The 18926-nt window shown below is 41.7% G+C and overlaps 1 protein-coding gene across 9 annotated transcripts in view; it reads right to left on the reverse strand.

Annotated features, from left to right (window-relative positions):
* LOC115271939 (RNA-binding protein 4) overlaps positions 1-18926 on the reverse strand; it is a 28764-nt gene that overhangs the window by 8200 nt on the left and 1638 nt on the right. Inside the window, exons 3-5 of one of the 9 annotated variants that reach the window (XM_029914910.1) lie at positions 18791-18868; positions 14953-15646; positions 13055-13139 (exon numbers count right to left, since the gene is read on the reverse strand). In XM_029914910.1, the coding sequence (XP_029770770.1) occupies positions 14961-15646; positions 18791-18868 (764 nt within the window). In that variant the 3' untranslated portion in view covers positions 13055-13139; positions 14953-14960. Of the gene's footprint in view, positions 1-8708; positions 8770-12704; positions 13140-14353; positions 14464-14952; positions 15647-17573; positions 17678-17932; positions 17976-18178; positions 18737-18790; positions 18869-18926 lie in introns of those variants that run through there. The other 8 variants (XM_029914912.1, XR_003900166.1, XM_029914911.1 and 5 more) reach the window with 8 other exon arrangements.

The following is an 18926-nucleotide window of genomic DNA, read 5'->3' on the forward strand; positions in this document are numbered from 1 at the left end:
GGAAAACTATGGGAAGTCCAGATTTAGCATCCACCTTAGGTGGTATGCCCAAGGAATTAAAAAGAACAAAAAGAAATGAAGGGGCGTGGTGATTTCCTGTGAAGACCTCAGAGGTCCATTTCTGGCACATGAAAAAACCTAACCAACGTCTCTAACAGCAACAGCAAGAAGTCTTCCCTCACCATCAAGTTTTTCTCTTTTCTGAACCATTTCTCTAGACCAAGGAATACCCATGGAATTTCAAAAGCATATACAAAGGACCACTCTCCTCAAAGAAAACTTCCATCTACCATTTTGGAAACTAGGAGTTATCCAAATTAGAGGAAATCAAAGGTACAGATTCAAATCTCAAACTACCACTGTCTCTTGGACAGACAGCCTGCTTGAGCATACTGGGGCGGGAGAGGCACATTTGGGAATCTTCAGAATACAGATCATTGGAAAAGCTAAGAAATACCTCCAAAATGAGAAGCATGCAGAAAAGAGAGAATAGAGCCCTAGCCTCATTTTCACCACCCTGAAAAGGTATCAGCTTCCTTTTCCCCTTGAAAACCCAAATCTGTTTAAAACAAAAAAGGGACTTTAAGGAACATCCAGAAAATAACTAGTATAAATACTAATGGAGAAGGGGCCTGGCTGTACAAAGTCCAGCATACAGTGTGACTGAAGACAGAGAGCAAAGGAGCAGGACAAGAAAAACTAAGATGACAAGGGAGCAGACTGTGCAGGGCTCTACAAGCCTTTTGCTGTTTTCTCTCTTAAAAAGGATCACTCCGGTTACTATATTGTGAATAGATGGTAGATAATGTAGAAGCAGGGAGATCAACTGGGAAAGAACTTAGGAAATCCAGGTGAGAGTGGATAATGGCTCTGCCTAGGGGGTCAACAGTTCAGAAAAGTCTGAAGTAAAACCAACAAGATTCCCAATGTACTGAATGTGGGAGTAACGAAGTTCTTGGTCAGAGTAACTGAAGAATGGAGTCTCCATCAAACTGAGATGATGGATGGGTACAGGAGGAGTGGTGGCGGAGGGGGTATCAGAAGATCAGAATTGGACGTTTTAAAATACACACCCAAGCAAAAATGTCAAATGGGCACTAAGATATGAATCTGAAGTTTGGAACAAAGATTTGGAGCAGAGAATTAACTTGGGAATGTTGATATATAGATGCCTTTTGAATCCACAGGATCACCAAAGACCAAGAGCTGAACTATGGAGCCTCTAACATCAAGAGGTCAAAGAGAAAGGGGAACCAGCAGAGAAACTGAGAAGACAGAAAAACCAAGAGTGTTGTGTCCTGTAAGTCAAATGAATTAAGTCTGAAGGAACAGAAAATAATCAACTATGTCAAAATACTAATATAAAAAAACCTAAGTAGGTAGATGAGAACTAAGAATTGAGCAGGGGTTGAGGGGATTAACTGCAAAACAACACAAGGGCCTTTGGGGCATCAAATGTTCATCTTGTAATTTATCAATGTGTCAAACTATACTCTTAAAATCAGTATTATTTTTTGCATGGAAACACCGCAATAAAACCCCTTTTCCTTTATAAAAGGTGAGTCACACCACACTCCCCTGCAAGACTATTTCACTCAGAATAAAGGCCAAACAGGCCCTACATGATCTGTCCCATCACTGAACGATCTGATCTCCTCTCTGTTCTCTCCCCATCACTCCACTCTTGTGCCTACCAGCCTTATGTTACAGCAGGCCAGCCACAACCCCATGTTGGGGGCCCTGCTCAAGCTGTTCTCTCCACCGGGAATACTAGAAGTCCGTTTGCTCTTACCTCATTCAAGTCTGGTCAAACCTCAGTCTCTCCATGAGGCTTGGCCCCCCATTTATCACAGTTATCTGCCCACACACATGGCTCCAGCTCTCCTAATACTCCATACTCCACTCTTCCCTTTTCCATACAAAGCTGTTTCCTAACAATGTACTTAGTTACTATGTTCACTGTCTGACTTGGGCTGGAGTGCAAGTTTCAGAGGGTGGAACTTCATGAGGATTAACACAGAGGAGAAACCACCACACCACCACAATGGACATGTGTGTGACATGAGCAAGAAATAAGCCTTGATTTTCTCAGTTAAAAAAAAAAAAGTGGCCACATGATTTAGTAACATGAAATCACAAGCAACGTTCCTATGGAACAGTAGGGGTAAAAGTCTGAGTAAAGAAGGGCCCCTGGGTGGCTCAGTCGGTCAAGCATCTGACTTTGGTTCAGATCACTATCTCATGGTTTGTGGGTCTGAGCCTCACGTTGAGCTCTGTGCTGACCGCTCAGAGCCAAGAACCCGCTTCAGATTCTGTGTCTCCCTCTCTCTGCCTCTCCCCTGCTCATGCTCTCTCAAAAATAAACATTAAAAAAAAAAATGTTTAAGTCTGATTAAAGAGGGTTTAAGAAAAACCAGAAAGCAATAACTAGAGACAGAAACCACAGGAAATGCTTTTGAGTTTTGCTCAAAGCAAAAAAGGAGTGAAGAAATAAAGTGGTGGTAACAAATTAAGGGAAATAGTCAAGAACTTTTTTTAGTGGGGATAACAGATTATGTGTAATGCTAGTAAGACTGACCCAGTAAAGAGGAGAACTAGATGACATATGGAGAAGAGCAGCACAGCAGCAAGTTGGGCCAGAGGGTATAAGAAAAGCATTGGTCTTCAGTAAAAGCAGTTCACAAGAGAGAATGTGATGTGGGTGCAGATGCTGGAGGGGAGCAGGGGTGATGAGAAGGCTGCAATGCTCTTCTGATTGCTTTGCTCAGCAAAGGAAGTATGAAGCACATCAGTAGCTGAGTAAGCACGTGAGAGGAAATGAACAGAACAGGGACCCACACTCTTGACTGCTTGGCAGAACAATGGGTCTATATGAAATACAAGGTTTGTGATCATTCATTAAAGTGACACCAGTCACTGTGATTGGTTTTTCTCCGTCACCTTCTGCCTCTCAGTCAGGTGCACTGAATTTAATCCGGGATGTGATTCTGCCAAGGTGTATGATAGAAGCTACGATACTAGTAGCCCCAGGGCTTGCAAACAAAATGATGTAGGCAAAGAAATGATAACGACTGGCTATGTATTTCAAACTGGGTAAGGAAGAATTTTACGAGGGTGAGGGACAATGAAAAGCTGGATCAATGAATTAGAAGTTCTAGTGGGATCAAAGGGTTGGAATACTGAAGAAAGTAATCTGGAAAGATAGAAGGTGGCTAATGTAAGAATAAGGAAGTAAATTCTAAGAAATTAAGAGGATGACATTTTGGAAGGATTGTTTCCAAACCAAAAAAACCAAGAAACCCTTCCACATCAATTGGTACACCACTGATGTGATTTATATGCATTCCCCCTTGGGAAAGGGGGGAAATACTACAAGATTTCTTACCCATCTGTTACCTTAAAAGACACCTAATATTAAAACCTAAAGGAAATTTGTTTAATTTTTTTTTTTTATGTTTTTTTTTTGAGAGACAGACAGCACGAGCAGGGGAGGGTCAGAGAGAGAGGGAGACACAGAATCTGAAGGAGACTCCAGGCTCTGAGCTGTCAGCACAGAGCCCAACATACGGCTCGAACCCACGAACAATGAGGTCATGACCTGAGCTAAAGCCGGACACTTAACCAACTGAGCCACCCAGAAAATTTGTTTAAAGAAACTTTTATGAGAAATTTAACTGATTTTTGAGGATTCCAGCTGTTTCCATTATTCACTCTGATATATCAATAGGTTCTAATATTAACTTTTTAAATTCAAAGTTACATGAGATACGTAAGAAATTAGTTTCTGATGAAAACCAACCAGTAGGAATGTTGGTCTCTATAGTACCTCATGCCATGTAAAGTCTGTCAAATGGTTTAGTGAGATCGGGGGGAGGCTGTTCCTGCTGCGCATGAGAATGTTAGAGAACTGGATGCCAAGAATGGAGGTGGGAAACAAACCATGGCTCTGGACACCAAAAAATTAAGACATCTGCTAATATGTAACTATAAACTATAACTTGACCTACAACCACTACAGGAAACAGGTTGGGTAAAAGGATCAGCAAATTTCCCATTCGGTAGAAAACCTGAGGAGTAAGATCTTCACTTAGTTCACTTAGATCAATATTATGGCCCCTAACTTGGACCAAGTCTAAGATATGTTTCACAGTCTGGTAACTTACATAGTATAAAAGGCAACTAATGGTCTCGAAGCCAAACTCCAGGAAAAGGGTCTAATAAGTCCTGAGTAAAGAAGAACTCCTAATAGAGTAAAACATAAGAACAGGCCAAATATGCCAATGCACCAGATGCAACTGGAGCAGCCAAATCAAATGAGCCCTTTCACCAAATACGAGGACATTCTAAAAACCTGCAAATACATTTTGTTTTAGACTGCCAAGTAGTATAATTTGCCAAATGAAAGTTAAAGGGGCTAAAACTTATGTGTCTGCCCCTAAGTCGGTCTGCATACTTTCCACCAGAGCTAGAAACAGTGCTGTAACATAGAAGAGGCTCAGGTGAGGAGAGAAAGGTCATTTTCATCCATCTGGACTAAAAAAGGCAAGATGGTCCTTGTAGGCCCAATTCTGATAGAGAAGTCCTGGGCATGGTCACGAATGAACTGGGGAGCACCACCAAGTTCTTCAGCAAGTTCCATAGGTTGAATAATACAAGAATCCTGGAGGACAGGTAGGCCAATCCCAACAAATGTGATTAACACTCCATAAAGTAAAGCCCAACTAAGTACTCGATGCACAAATTTTCAAGGGTTGACTCTGCCCGCAAGCCAACCCCCAGAGACTATGATTTAATTGGTCTATGGCAATGGTTCCTCCCTGTGTAAGCAGGATTTGTTAGAGTAAGTAGGAGGCATCCATGTCCTGTCATTCCAGCCTTTCATCAGAAAGGATACTAATCGGGCACCTGGGTGGCTCAGTCAGTTGTGTGTCCAACTCTTGATTTTGGCTCAGGTCATGCCAGGGTCATGGGCTTGTCAAGTCCCAAGTTGGGCTCTGCGTTGAGCATGGAATCTGCTTAAGATTCTCATTCTCATTCTCTCATTCTCGCTCTCTCTCCCTCCCTCCCTAACTTGTGAGCTTTCTCTAAAACTTCCTACTTACATTTGTTTTAAAAACAAAAAAAGGGTACTAAAATTTTTTATAATCAGAAAAGGAGATGATATTCCAACAGCATTACTTTCACCCCTTTAGTGCCACTGCAGTTGAGGTTTCAATTTGTTCCCAAACTGAGTGGCCACCTAGAAAAAAAGGTTAGAGATCTACATCAAATTTATAGCAAATAAATTCCAAACAGATAAAAATTTTAAACTTAAAAAATAATGAAACCATAAAGTACCAGAAGGAAAAAAAAAATTTCTTAACTTCTTCTCAAGTGCAGAAACACCAAGTATGATGCAAAAAACAAAAACCTCAAGTCCTAAGAAGAAAAAGCTGGAAATTCAACTACCATATATTTAATTTTCCTGCATGGCAAAATATCATCAAATGACAAAGTGGAAAAAACACTGGCAACTCACATCAAAATTTCCTTAATATACATAATTACATATTATTTGACATAAAATTATATGTATCTCCCACAAATAATATCAATACTCAAATGTAAAACAGTAAAGACTAACAATATGAAGACAAAAAGGAAATACAAATGACTATAAAAAATATAAAAATGATCTACTTTACTTATAAAATGAATGCAACATTTAACTATAAGATACCATTTAAACTATCAGTTTGAAAAAGATCAACAAATGCACTGGATTAGTTTAAGGAAACATTTTCCTATCTTGCTGATGGGCATACATAAACTCAGTAACTTTTGAGAACCTGACAACATGTACCAAAGTGTAAAATGCCATTCCACCTTAAGAATACAGCTTACATGGGGGCGCCTGGGTGGCTCAGTTGGTTAAGCCTCAGGCTTCGGCTCAGGTCAGATCTTAGTCGTGGGTTCGAGCCCCGCATCGGGCTCTGTGCTGACAGCTAGCTCAGAGCCTGGAGCCTGCTTCCAGTTCTGTGTCTCCTTCTCTCTCTGCCCCTCCCCCTCTCATGCTCTGTCTCTCTCAGTATCAAAACTGAATAAATAAATAAATAATTAAAATAAATAAATAAATAAATAAATAAATAAATAAAAAAGAATACAGCTTACATGGGTGCCTAGGTGGCTCAGTTGGTCAAGCATCTGACTCTTGAAATCTGCTCAGGTTATGCGATTTTGAGGTTGAGCCCCATGATGGGCTCTGCGCTGAGGATGGAGCCTGCTAGGGATTCTTTCTCCCTCTGCCCCTTCTCTGCTTATGTGCTCTCTCTCAAAAATAAACATTTGGGGCCCCTGGGTGGCTCAGTTGGTTGAGCGGCCGACTGGCTCAGGTCATGATCTCACAGTCCATGGGTTCAAGCCCTGCATCGGGCTCTGTGCTGACAGCTCAGGGCCTGGAGCCTGCTTCAGATTCTGTGTCTCTCTCTCTACCCCTCCCCTGCTCACGCTCTCTCTCTCAAAATAAAGACATTAACAAAACTAAAAATAAGCATTTAAAAAAAGCAATAGAGCTTACAGACATACCTGCACTCCATTGTTAATGTGGCAGTAATAAGACTTTTCAGTATTACAAACATTAAATAATAATAATTCTAGATCAAAATAGCAATCAGTGCACTTCCTACAATTTGACTTCTAGGGCCCAAAAGTACAGAAATTAGATCCAAAAGATTACAGGTGGGGAATTCTTAAAAGTATGTTCATATTCAAGTGGAGATCAAAAAAGCCCCATCAAAAGAACTCTGGACAGTGAACTGTAATTTGAACAAAAAAATTTTTTTTTAAGTTTTTTTTTTTTTAATGTTTTATTTTTGATACAGAGAGAGACAGAGCATAGAGGGGGAGGGTCAGAGAGAGAAAGAGACACAGAACTGGAAGCAGGCTCCAGGCTCTGAGCTAGCTGTCAGCACAGAGCCTGACGCGGGGCTCGAACCCATGAACGTGAGATCTGACCTGAGCCGAAGTCGGAGGCTTAACCGACTGAGCCACCCAGGCACCCCAAAATAATTCTTTTTAAAAGGGCTATTTTAGAGGTGCCTGGGTGGCTCAGTTAAGCATCTAGTTTCAGCTCAGGTCATGATCTTGTATCTCAGGAGTTTCGGCCCTGCAGTCTACTTGGGATTCTGTCTCCCTCTCGCTCTCTATCCCTCCCCCACTCACTCTCTAGCTCACTCAAAAAAATAAACTTAAGAAAATAAAGAAAAAGGCTATTTTAAATATGATTCTGACGATGGAGGAACTACAGCGATTGGCAGTGAAAGGAATCACAAGTAAAATTCCTTAAATAAAAACTTAGTGTCCAAAAAAAAAAGAAGGGCACCTGGGTAGTTCAGTCGGTTAAGCATCCAACTCTTTATTTCAGTCTGGGTCATGATCTTATGGTTCAAGAGATTGAGCCCTGGGATGGGCTCAGTGTTCCTAGCACAGACCCTGCTTGGGATTCTCTCTCACCTTCTCTCTGCCCCTTCTCCACTCATGTGTACACGCTCTCAAAAATAAAATAAAACTTTTAAAAAAGCAGGGGCACCTGGGTGGCTCAGTCGGTAAAATGTCGAACTTCAACTCAGGTCATGATCTCATGGTTCTTGAGTTTGAGCCCCATGTTGGAGCTGACAGTTCGGAGCCTGGAGCCTGCTTCGGATTCTCTGTCTTCCTCGCTCTCTGCCCCCACTCTTCTTGTGCTATCTCTGTCTCTCAAAAATGAGTAAATGTTTAAAATTTTTTTAATAAAAAATATATATACTTGCACTCCTGCAATGTACCCAGTATTTCATGGAATACAAAATGCCACTGATTTTAAGGTACATCACTACTTTACATACCACTAAAACCAAGGCCCCTAATTATTGTATCAAAATATTCAGAGATATTTAAAAATGTGGGGAAAATGTAAGGATTAAATATACAATCCTATAACCTCGTATTAATTTCATTCCATAAAGCTTTTATCTTGGAGCAAGTAAATGCACACACGAGCGAGAAGGGCAGATGGGCAGGAGGGAGAATCCCAAGCAGGCCCCAAGATCGGCATGCGGGCCCAATACAGGCACTACCTTGCTCTCATGACCTCAGCCAAAATTGAGAGCCAGATGCTTAACTGAGCCACCCAGGCCCCCAGCACTTCTTTTTAAATTGAAACATACATTCAAAAGTTGGTTCCCAATTCTTTGCCAGGCCTTCTGCATTTTATAGATGGTACCATGGTGAAACTCTTCAGCAAACTTTTTGGGCAACTCAGCTCCCAGGCTGCTTCTCTGGCTTTCCAGAAAAATCATCTTTGTTCACTACTAAAGTCCGCTCTTCAATCCATTTCAAATCTATAAATAAATCAGAAGGTTCTACTCTTGTGCAAGCCAGTGGGTAAAAACTTTCTTCATTCCTCTTGCAACAGCCTCGATGAAACAGGGAAGACCTGAAGTTCTATACTAAGGAAGCCCCCGACATCTTGTTTTAACATTTCTAAAATAGTGAAATTGAGGCCGTATCTTGTCGCATAATGGAATAGGAACAATTCAGTACATTGCATAAATGCATTCAATAAAACCCGAAGGTTCAACCCTTAGAGAAAGAACCAGCCCTGGTGGACAAAGAATACTCAGTTTCCCTCGTTGGCCTAGACAAAACAGGAGCAGTAACAAAATGCTCATTTCAGCTTAAGTTTTACTTACCACTAGCTAAGCATGTCCTTCCTTGGTGTCCTCTCTGCCTTGCATCTGAGGTGCTAGTTACCTGTCAGTAAAGTAATACAAGTAATACAAGCCCTTGCTCCTGTCAGTTGAAAAGGTTCACCGAGCATTAAGCCATCATCTCAGAAACTATTAGCATCACAAAACTTTTTCTTTTTTTAATCTCTTACTTCATCCTCCCCAGGCGCAACAAATTTTTAGCTGTTCTTACCTTTATGTGACTCAGTAAGATGGTTACTATTCTCCATTTACCACTTTTAAAATGATTTGTTGGAGTGCCTGGGTGGCTCAGTTTGTTAAGCACCCAACTTTGGCTCAGGTCATCTCACAGTTCGAGGTCAAGCCCCACATTCAGGCTCTGTGCTGACAGTACAGAACCTACGTGAGTTTCTCTCCCTCTCTCTATACCCCTTCCCCACTCACACTTCCTCAAAATACATAAACTTTAGGGGGAACCTCAGTGGCTCAATTGATTAAGCAGCAGGCTTCAGCTCAGGTCATAATCTCAGCTTGTTAGTTCAAGCCCCACATTCGGCTCTGCTGACAGCTCAGAGCCTGGAGCCTGCTTCAGATTCTGGGTCTTCCTCTTTCTCTGCTCTTCCCCACCTTATGCTTTCTTTAAAAAATAAACTTAAAAAATTATGTTAATTTATATTATGGTATGAGTTTTGCTCTTACACATCTCACTACTCACCCATTCACACTTCCCCATTCTCCCAATTTAGTCAGTGGACAATTATTTTACTAAATACTCAGTACCACCATGATCAGGAATTGGTTGAGCCCCATAATTATATTTTACAAGTTGTAAAACACTTGTTTTTTCATTTATTTGCCATGTACTTATCATCAGTAATTCAGCTCTGAACTCTTCAAATGAACCAAAAATGACCTTAAAGTATTAAAATACAATAACTTTTTAAATGTCTTGGAAACATTCCCTTATGTAATTCTACTTTCTCCTGCTTCCACCTACACTACATACACTTCTCCAAGCCCAGAGCAGAAAAGTACTCCTGGGACCTTCCACTGTCATTATTCTGGGAATACTTTTTGCCTCAGATTGAGACCACATGGAAAATACCAGTACTGAGCAAACTACTTCAGTAGTTTGCAACAGCACCTAATACCACAATGCTAGGAGTGCCTGGGTGTCTCAGCCAGTTAAACATTCGACTCACTGTTTTGGCTCAGGTCTTTATCTTGCAAGTTCATGGGATTGAGCCCTATTTCGGGCTCTATACAGACACTGCAGCCTGCTTGGGATTCTCTCTGACCCTCTCTCCTCTCTTAAAAATTTTTTGAAAAATAACACAACAAAAAAACAACCCACAATGCTCTACCTCTCATTACTGCTCATCTAGAGTGTATAGTGCTGATGCAGCTCTGGGCTAAAGAGCCTGGTTTAATTGGGCATTCACCCAAGTCAACTCCTATATTTTGATGCCTGAAACTCTTTTAAGTCAAAGTTAAGGTTTAACACCAAATCAAACCCCAATTATCCCTTGGAAACGGTTTTAAGTCCTGTGACCCATCCAGAATCAGCTGGGTCAGATTTGGGCCAGATGTCAACACTATAGATATTATGACCATTCCCACCCCCACCTGACTTCCAGTGACACACCAAGTATCTGTACCCCCAAGGCCTAGACAAAGGCAAGGTAAGGACAGGCCCCATGCCCTGTTCATCAGTGCATTCCCCAGATGTATGCTTAACATATAGCAGGCAACTAATGAAGAACTTTATGAACTACAAAGCCAGCTCTCAGGTGGCTATTAACCACACTTTACTGAACACAATGAATGATGGAAGCCTACAGAAAATCAGCGTATGAAAGCATAACTCTTGAAAAACTACCATAGGACTCCCGAGCTAAGCGACAGCAGTATGTTATTCATTATACAGAATGGATTATGTGGCCTCGACTCAGAGGTACACTTGCTTGGAAGCTTAAGACAACACTAATTTCAAAAAACTTTACGTTGAAATATCAGAAAGTCCAACTTAAATAGTTTTAGACTTCACAACTTTCCCACTGTTTTTAAGTGTTTTGCCTTTCAACAAGTAAATAATTACAAAGCCTAGTAGGGATGTAGCATTAAACCAGCCCAGATTTTGGCAGTCATGAAAAAGTATTCTTAGGTAGTCTGTTATAGGGAGATCATGCTCTCAAAGCACAAAGTAGGAATGACTCCCTTCAAATTCTTAACCAGACAGTATGTTTTGTAAAACAAAAACGTATTACTCCCATACATGACTATGACATGCCGTCACCTCAGAAAAGCCTCCCACCATTCTCATATAAACCAAATTCCCTATTTGACATTATGTATTTTGTCCCCCTTAGACTATAAGCTCCAAAACTATATCCAGCACCCAGAACAGTATCTTGCAGAGGAACAAATTATTCAATCAGGGGCGCCTGGACGGCTCAGTCAGTTAAGTGTGTGACTTTGAATCAGGTCACAATCTCGTCGCTCATGAGTTCCAGCCCCGCATCAGGTCCTGTGCTGACAGCTCAGAGCCTGGAGCCTGCTTCAGATTCTGTGTCTCCCTCTCTCTCTGCCTCTGCCCCACTTGCACTCTGTCTCTCTCTCAAAAATAAACATTAAAAAAGTTTTTAATTAAAAAAGTTATTCAATCAACGAACACTGTTAGTCTCTGTATCTTTTGAAACTTTCCAACTCCACCTATCAGACCAAAGGGTGTACGGTAACAGCACCAAAGAGTGATAGGTCCATCTTTTCAGAGAAAAAGGGATCAAAGTGGGCTCCACCCTCTCAGTAGTGGCACTGGAAGAAAACCAACCTAGCCAAAGAAAATTAGCAAAGACAAATGCAAGGGAAAGTACTTAGACTTTACTCATAATCTTGTTATTGACCACTTCTTAATCGGTAGGAGCTAGAAACTCTTCCCATCCCTAATCCCTTTAACTCTACCAATAGCATTCTTGGAACTGCTATCTTAATCACTGCAATTATTTGTATTTTGAAGAGGAATAAATATAATTGACAGAAAAATGGTTGGATTAAATAACACCTAGACCAATCACAGGGTTTCACACAGATCAAACATTCAGTAGTTATAAGTTGTATTCATACAGTTATTTCCCTCTTGGCCAACTACCAATGAGAACCAGTAAGGTACAAGCTTAAGTAGAAAAATCTGAGAAATCACCCAACTGAAAACCAGATCCTTTTTCTGATCTCCCATCACCACAATCCACCTTTCGTAAAGGGACATGGTAGGTATTATTTGTTGAATGAATGATACCAGAAAAGACCCTACCTTCGGGCCTACTAGGTATGTTAAAATAGGAGCCAAGGTACAGACACACACAAATAATTCTGGAAACATGGAACTAAGAGAGGCAGGGGTTCTTCTTTGCACTCACCCCCATGTTCATTATTAAATAATCTAAAGCTCATTGTTTGGGTCCTGTTTCTGTGCCTATCATTCAAAAGGCTGTTAAGTACAAGTAACAAGGTGCTGGTGGTACCATTGTTTGGATTTTGGCAGAACTATAAAAATAGATGGTGAAAGGCATCAAAAAGCGTTACTTACTGGCCTACAGTAGCAGCAGAAGGCTGATCTCCTATTCCCTCAAATACTTCCTTTTCCTAGAACTGTATCTTGGAAATAAATAAAGCTAGATGTATTGAATGAGTGGCTGGAATGGTATTACGAGGTGGGGGATGACTTATTCTCAAGCAAGGTAAGACCTACATCTTGAAACCATGATCAAGTTGTTGGTTTTATTACAAAGGTGGACTAATGGAAGGACGCCTTTACTGGAATAAGGCTACCTGCATGGGTTCTTCCTTTGACATCTTAATACCTATCCACAACCAAAAAATGCCCTGATGTCCCCCTCAGGGATGAAATGTCAAACTTTATGCCCTCCCCTTCTCTTCCAGGGACAAATAAAGAACCCAAGACACAAGCCCAAACAAGAACGCTCTCAAAGCACACATACCCTAAGTTGAAAAACCATTTATTTCACCGGAGGGAAAAAAAAAAAAAAGTGATCCAACTCTATGTGTCTACCCGCCACAAGCCTTCGGGCCAAAAAGACTCAGGAGCAGTGACACTCTCACCAAGGTCATTCCCAAGTCCAACACCCACTGGAAGCAGGAGGTGGGGAGAGAGCACACCTCCCACCACAGTTTCTGCATGAAATGAGGCCTGCTGGGAGAACAGAACATAAATGGGAAACTACAGAAGTAATGAAGAACAGGAAAATGGGCAGGAAAGAGAAAAGAGGTGGTCTGAACTTAGCAAGGTAAATTAAGGTCCACGGTTCCTGAGGGACTGAACGTACAGAGCCGAGAACGTCCCGGAGATGGGGTACCACGAAGGGTGTATTCTCATGCACAACCGCAGCTCGGAATTTCAGCCCACACACATCCCACCTGCAAGAGAGCACAATACAGGGGCTTTACAGCAAAGCTCAAAAGGGCTTCCTACTTAAAACTTCAAAGAATATCTTTTACAAAGTCTGGTAACTTGACAGTCCTTTTAAGTGTACTTGTACCCATCCCCAATATCACAATAATCTCTAAAAGTGAAATGAGTTTAAAGGCCAGAGAGAAACCGGGAAAGGTCAAGCAATCCCAGACTGAGGCCCTTCTTTAAAATAGCTAATATTCTTCGCTGAGTGTAGGCAAAGATAATTCATTTCTCTTGATGTTAACATCAGCATTCCTCAGAAAAGGTAATTCCATGTCACAAATGGTCACTGAAGGGCAGGGGGAAGAAAAAGGTTCTAATTAGCCCTCTGGGGTACAAGTCAAAACTATGTCTGAATCTGGGTTTGATACCATGGTCCAAGTAAAAATTCATTCAAGGTCTAGACAAAGCAGCATCAACTGAACAAACTTTAAGACCTAAGGGCATCCAACTCTGCCTCAGGAAAAATGTAGTAGAGGGCATACATAAGCTACGTATCAAGTCATTCAAGTTTCTTTTTCAGCCCTATCAGTGACTTCCTATCCAATAATCTCTGGCAAGTCACATACCTTTTGCCTTAACTGAAAAATGACAGAATATCACTCACCCTATCACTACAAAATTATGGATCACTGTAATGTCTGGGACACCCTGAGAACTGGGGGTTCCCCAAAAGGGTGTTGAGAATCATTGTTTAATACAACAGCAAACTCAAAACACCTCGAGCCCATAGCTGGCAAGCATCACAAAGAATATACTCAAGTAGAGCCAAATGGATCACGAGGCTCCTAATGTGTAGTACAGGAAAAAGCCAGAGGACTCAAAGGAGAGCTGGTTCAAGAGTATTAAATGCCAGTAATTAGTGGGAAGATGAAGGGAGTAATTTGCTTAAGGCAAAGCTCCCAACCCTGTTGTTCATTTATATTTCTATCACCATATACCTTGAAGAAGTGGAAAAGATGTCCACTCTAACACTGTGAGACAGTTTAAAAAAAAAATTGAACAGAGTTAACAGGCTCTTTTATAGGACAGATTCAAAAAGCAATAGGGTGGGCACTCTATTCGGGGAATGAATCTGAGCTGAATGGAGAAGCTGGATTTGAGCCTTTGCCCCAGACTCCTTATCAAAAGCTTTATTAATTAAAAGATACCTTTTCTTCTCTCTGCCCCAACTTACCATCAAAGAAGTTTTTTCTATAAAGCTCATAGGGAGTGAACTGTTCAGGAACGTCAGAAAAACGCTGCTTCAAGATTAAGATGATGCCACCTGGATAGTCTTCACAGTAACTGGGACATGAGCAGTGAGGACTAGTTAACTAGTTATGGATTTTATATTACTCTAGGTCATATCAGACCTTTCACATAGCACAAAGCAGAACAGGAAATTTACAAACCTTGATAATGTCGCACACCTAGGAATTTCAACAAAGGCTCTAAGAAACAGCACACCTCAGTCTAAATATATGGGTCCCAGGTTCAGTTCAATTACAGCACATAGGTGTGATCCAAGATTCATCACACCATTCTTGGTTTTTCCAGGCACAAATAGCATCAGACTGACTCCCACTACTAGGAGCCCTGGAAAAATAGCCATGAGGGCTAAGGATGTTTATATATTTCAAAAAGTTAAGTAATTAAGGACTTCCCCTAGCCTCTGCAATGCTAGTAACCTTACCCTAACCCCGCAAAAGCAAGCAAGCAGGGCAGCCTAACTGGAGCCTGTAAGCTGCAGGAGGGATGGCAAAACCAGAACAAGGGACACCCCACCGCTCTCACCTCAAGCTTTAAAAAGCTGAATACCGCGCCCGATCCGCATACTGCTCCCGCTCATACCGGGCCATGTCGTACAAGGAATTCCGCGCGGCCGCCGAAGCTTGGGACAACTCACTCTCATGCCCGTAACCGTAGCCCTCTCCAACAGTGGGGACTGGGGCTGTAGCGCGACGCAGGGGGCTCCGATCCCGCCCGTAATATGAAGTGGAAGCTGCAGTAACAGCAGCAGCGGCTGCTGCAGCAGCAGCAGCTGTAGCAGCAGCAGCTCCTGAGGTCGGCAACAGGTGTCTATCGTAGGGATCGAGAGAGGTGGAGGTGAGGTGACTGGCCATGGCTGTGTTCTGGACTTGTGGCAGCTGGGACAGGGTCTGCTCTGCGTAATTATAGGCAGAGGCAGCTGCAGCTGCCACTGCCTCATAGGACCGGGCAGCACGGCAGCGCTTGTAGTAGGCATCGAGCGCTCCGTACGCGTTGTTGTAATACAATGAATCCCCATAGCTCATGGTGTAAGGTGTACGCACTGCTCCATATTGCTCATTATATTGCTCGGTAAAGTCTGCCACTCGGCCCGAACGATCTATCGGACACTCTTTGGACCAGTGCCCCTCTTTCCCGCACCGATAGCAGCCGCTCTGGTCTCCCATCCCGGGCGCAGTCCTAAGCCGGCTGGTGGACAACTGCACGTGCATTCGTTTGCCTTGAAGAAACAGACGCAAGAAGGGTTGCTATCACTCTTAGTCAAAGCCCCCACCCCTACCCCAGATACTAGTCATAGCAATGGCTTTATCTAGACAACTCCTAATGCAGGACTCCTTGCCAAAAGATTATTTAGAAAGTTAAAAAAAAAAAAGTCCACTATATAAATTCAATATAATGACATGGTTTCATGCAAAGATCAGTAAGATGAAATGTTTCAGCTCTAACACTAGTCTAATGCTTGTGCCCAAAAATAAGCACCTCAACCTTTGCCAAGTAACTAGACAAAAACTACCCGGAATAGCCTAATGTCAAAAGAAACTATGAGTGCTCCAAGATTCTCACATTCCCAATCTTCACTATCAAGAATGATTTCATTAAGCAGGGCAATACAAAAGCCAGTCTCCCAGTTCCTCACTCCAAAAATCAGAGAGTAAGACCCGAAAGTTACTGATAGAGAATATAACCCAGACCTGATCTGTGACTGAATGTGGTAAGCAAGTTTCAAGATTTCTGGGAAAATCACTCATGAACTGGGTGAAAAGGAACAATCATAAGCGTTGAAGGACTGCCTTCCCCTTTAACAGAGTCCTTTAAATTGCTAGTCCTGATGTTCATTCTAACAATGATTCTTTACGATCTGACAACTAACTTTAGGAACTGCCTGATACACTCTAAGAAAATAGGACAGGCAATTCACAAAATGCCTAAACTTTAGAAAAACACGGAAGAAAAAGGGGAGGGAGGTGAGAAAAATGGGAGAATAACCAGTAGTATTAGTGGATCAAATAATTCATTTTAACAAAACTAAAGTACTTTTTCTCCTTAAACTAGGGGTCTGGGAGGCGGTAAGAACACATACTTAATACTACTTTTTATTGAATACTACAATTTATATTCTAGAAATAAAAAATAATACTTCTGAAAACTTAACAAAACAAGAAAGTTTTCTGAAGAAGTTTACGCAGTTTAAATCTTTTCCCAGGAACGGTTTGACCTAACATAATCTACCAATTTATTGGTATTGGCTACAATGTACCAAAACATGGAGGTATCAAAATGAACAGCTAGAGAGGAGAGTCAACAGACAGATCATCTTCTCATCTAACATTACAGAAATTGTTACATAGACAACTTCACATGCAAAATTAAAATCCTGGGAAGCTAGAAAAGGAAAGAGTGGAAGGATCAAACTACCCCCAAAAATCCTGTTGTAAACATTACATCTGGTAAGTGTAGACGGACTTCAGGTTAGGAACTTAGATACACAATTAAGTGCTGAAATGCTTTAAAGTGCTCACCTATGTCTCTCTGGTATTTGCTCTCAGGGCCACCTTGGCACCTAACAAAACCAGAGAAAACAGGTGCAACCAAGGAACTAATAACCAAGCACATTCATGACATAAAGGTCATTAACTAATGCCATGATGTAAGGATGCATCAATTCCAAAGCTAGGAAAAGAAACTAAATCTTTAAAAATATCTACAATAGATGGCTTTAATACGGGCAAACAACAGAAAATACACCCAACACTGAGAAACTGAAAGATCATCTTAATAAATACTGCTACTCCATATACACGTAGAACCCTACTAAACAATACTAAGGAAAACGACTAAGTAGTGAAAATATAATTAAGCATAGTTAGCACCAAAGACACTACAATTCATATCAAGAGTCAATGTCTTATGGCCATGAGGACAGGCGTCCTGAGTCAGTACACACTGGCCTCCCCTTACACAAGTAACTGCTACAAGACTCTACCACCCCCATTCAATGACTGGATGGAGGTGGAGAATAGGATCCAAAAATTAGGTATTATACCACAAACCCTCCACAAGAGCAGCCTTTGCTCCCAATTAGGCTGTTGACAGCAAGTTAATTCTCAACTTACCAATTAAGAAAGAAAAACAAACTAGACCTAAGAGACTAGTGACTCTTTTCTTTAATAATGCACAGCAATACCCACGACACTGCACGGTTAACTTGGGGGAACGATGACTGGACCTCCAGCTCTAAGAAAGGTCCAATCTAAAGGAAATAAACACACAACACAGGAGCAATGACTTAACAAGACAGTACTCAGAAAAGGAAGTAGTAACTATCTTGTTTGGGCTAAAAAGGTTGGACTATAGTTTAAAAATGTAGCAAGGAGTTGTGGGAATACTCCATAATTTGGTAGTACTTACAATCAAAAAGGGAAAAGGCTCTTTTTTGATACGGGGGACACAAGGGGGTGGTGGGATGGAAGAAGAGTTAGCAACTCACCATGGTTACCACACTCACCCTTCCTGTTTGTCACTCTTGCCACAGGAACTCAGATCTTAAACTAAGAAAAGATAAAACTTTCCAAATAAAGCAACAATCCATACCATCATTCATGCTGCCCTCCAAGTACACTAACAGTCTAGTCAAGGCTTTTAAGATAACACCCATCTAAGGGCTCTATTCACCAAGGATGTTGAGTCCACCCTCAAACAGTGAAAAAGCATTGCCATTTTTGCCCCCAAATCCCAATATCCACTCATCAGAAACTCCTGAAATCACTTTTATTCTGGAGTGGGCTCATCCTCAAAACAGAACCTCTTGGTACAAGCATACCAGAAAAGCAACAAGAGCGAAGCCCTTTAAAGACCTTAGTTATCTAAACACTAGTTATTTAGTGACTAGTTATCTTTACTGGGAAGTTAGGAGTTGGGATGAGGCAGGGAGCTTAACAGGAGTTCTGCTCCCAGAAGTACTGCTTAAGATGTTTTTGTCAGGTTCTTCATATGTAAAATAAGCCATAATGCTGGTACGCGGCTGAGGCAATAAATTCAGAGTGAACCACTAAAATGTGCTCTATTACCAAGAAAAACGGGGGAATAAAAGATAACTGGGAAAATCCAAGGAAAGGATTTCTGCACTAACAGACAAAAAAGCCTTAGAAGTTCCAAACTAAAGCCATGTGGTGTGTTCCCCCAGGGACGGGCTAAGTTAAAGCCTCTAATTCCCACGCATCCTCCATTTTAAGTCCATCACCCACAATGCTTCACCGTCAGCCAGCCAACAGATCTACTACCCCCAAACCCCTCCCCTTACTTATCCAACCTATTTTCTGCACACAGGCTGTGTTCAGCCCTCTTCCCAAAGAGGGTGGTTCACCTTGAAATTCTGTGTTGTCAAGGCCCCTGATGGCCTCCACCGCATCCTCCGCCCGCTCCATGTGTACGAAGGCGTAATCTTTCACGATGTCACACTCGATGACTGGGCCATACTCCTCAAACTTGGCGCGAAGCTC

This window comes from Suricata suricatta, chromosome 11, assembly GCF_006229205.1.
Source record: "Suricata suricatta isolate VVHF042 chromosome 11, meerkat_22Aug2017_6uvM2_HiC, whole genome shotgun sequence".
Lineage (NCBI taxonomy): Eukaryota > Metazoa > Chordata > Mammalia > Carnivora > Herpestidae > Suricata > Suricata suricatta.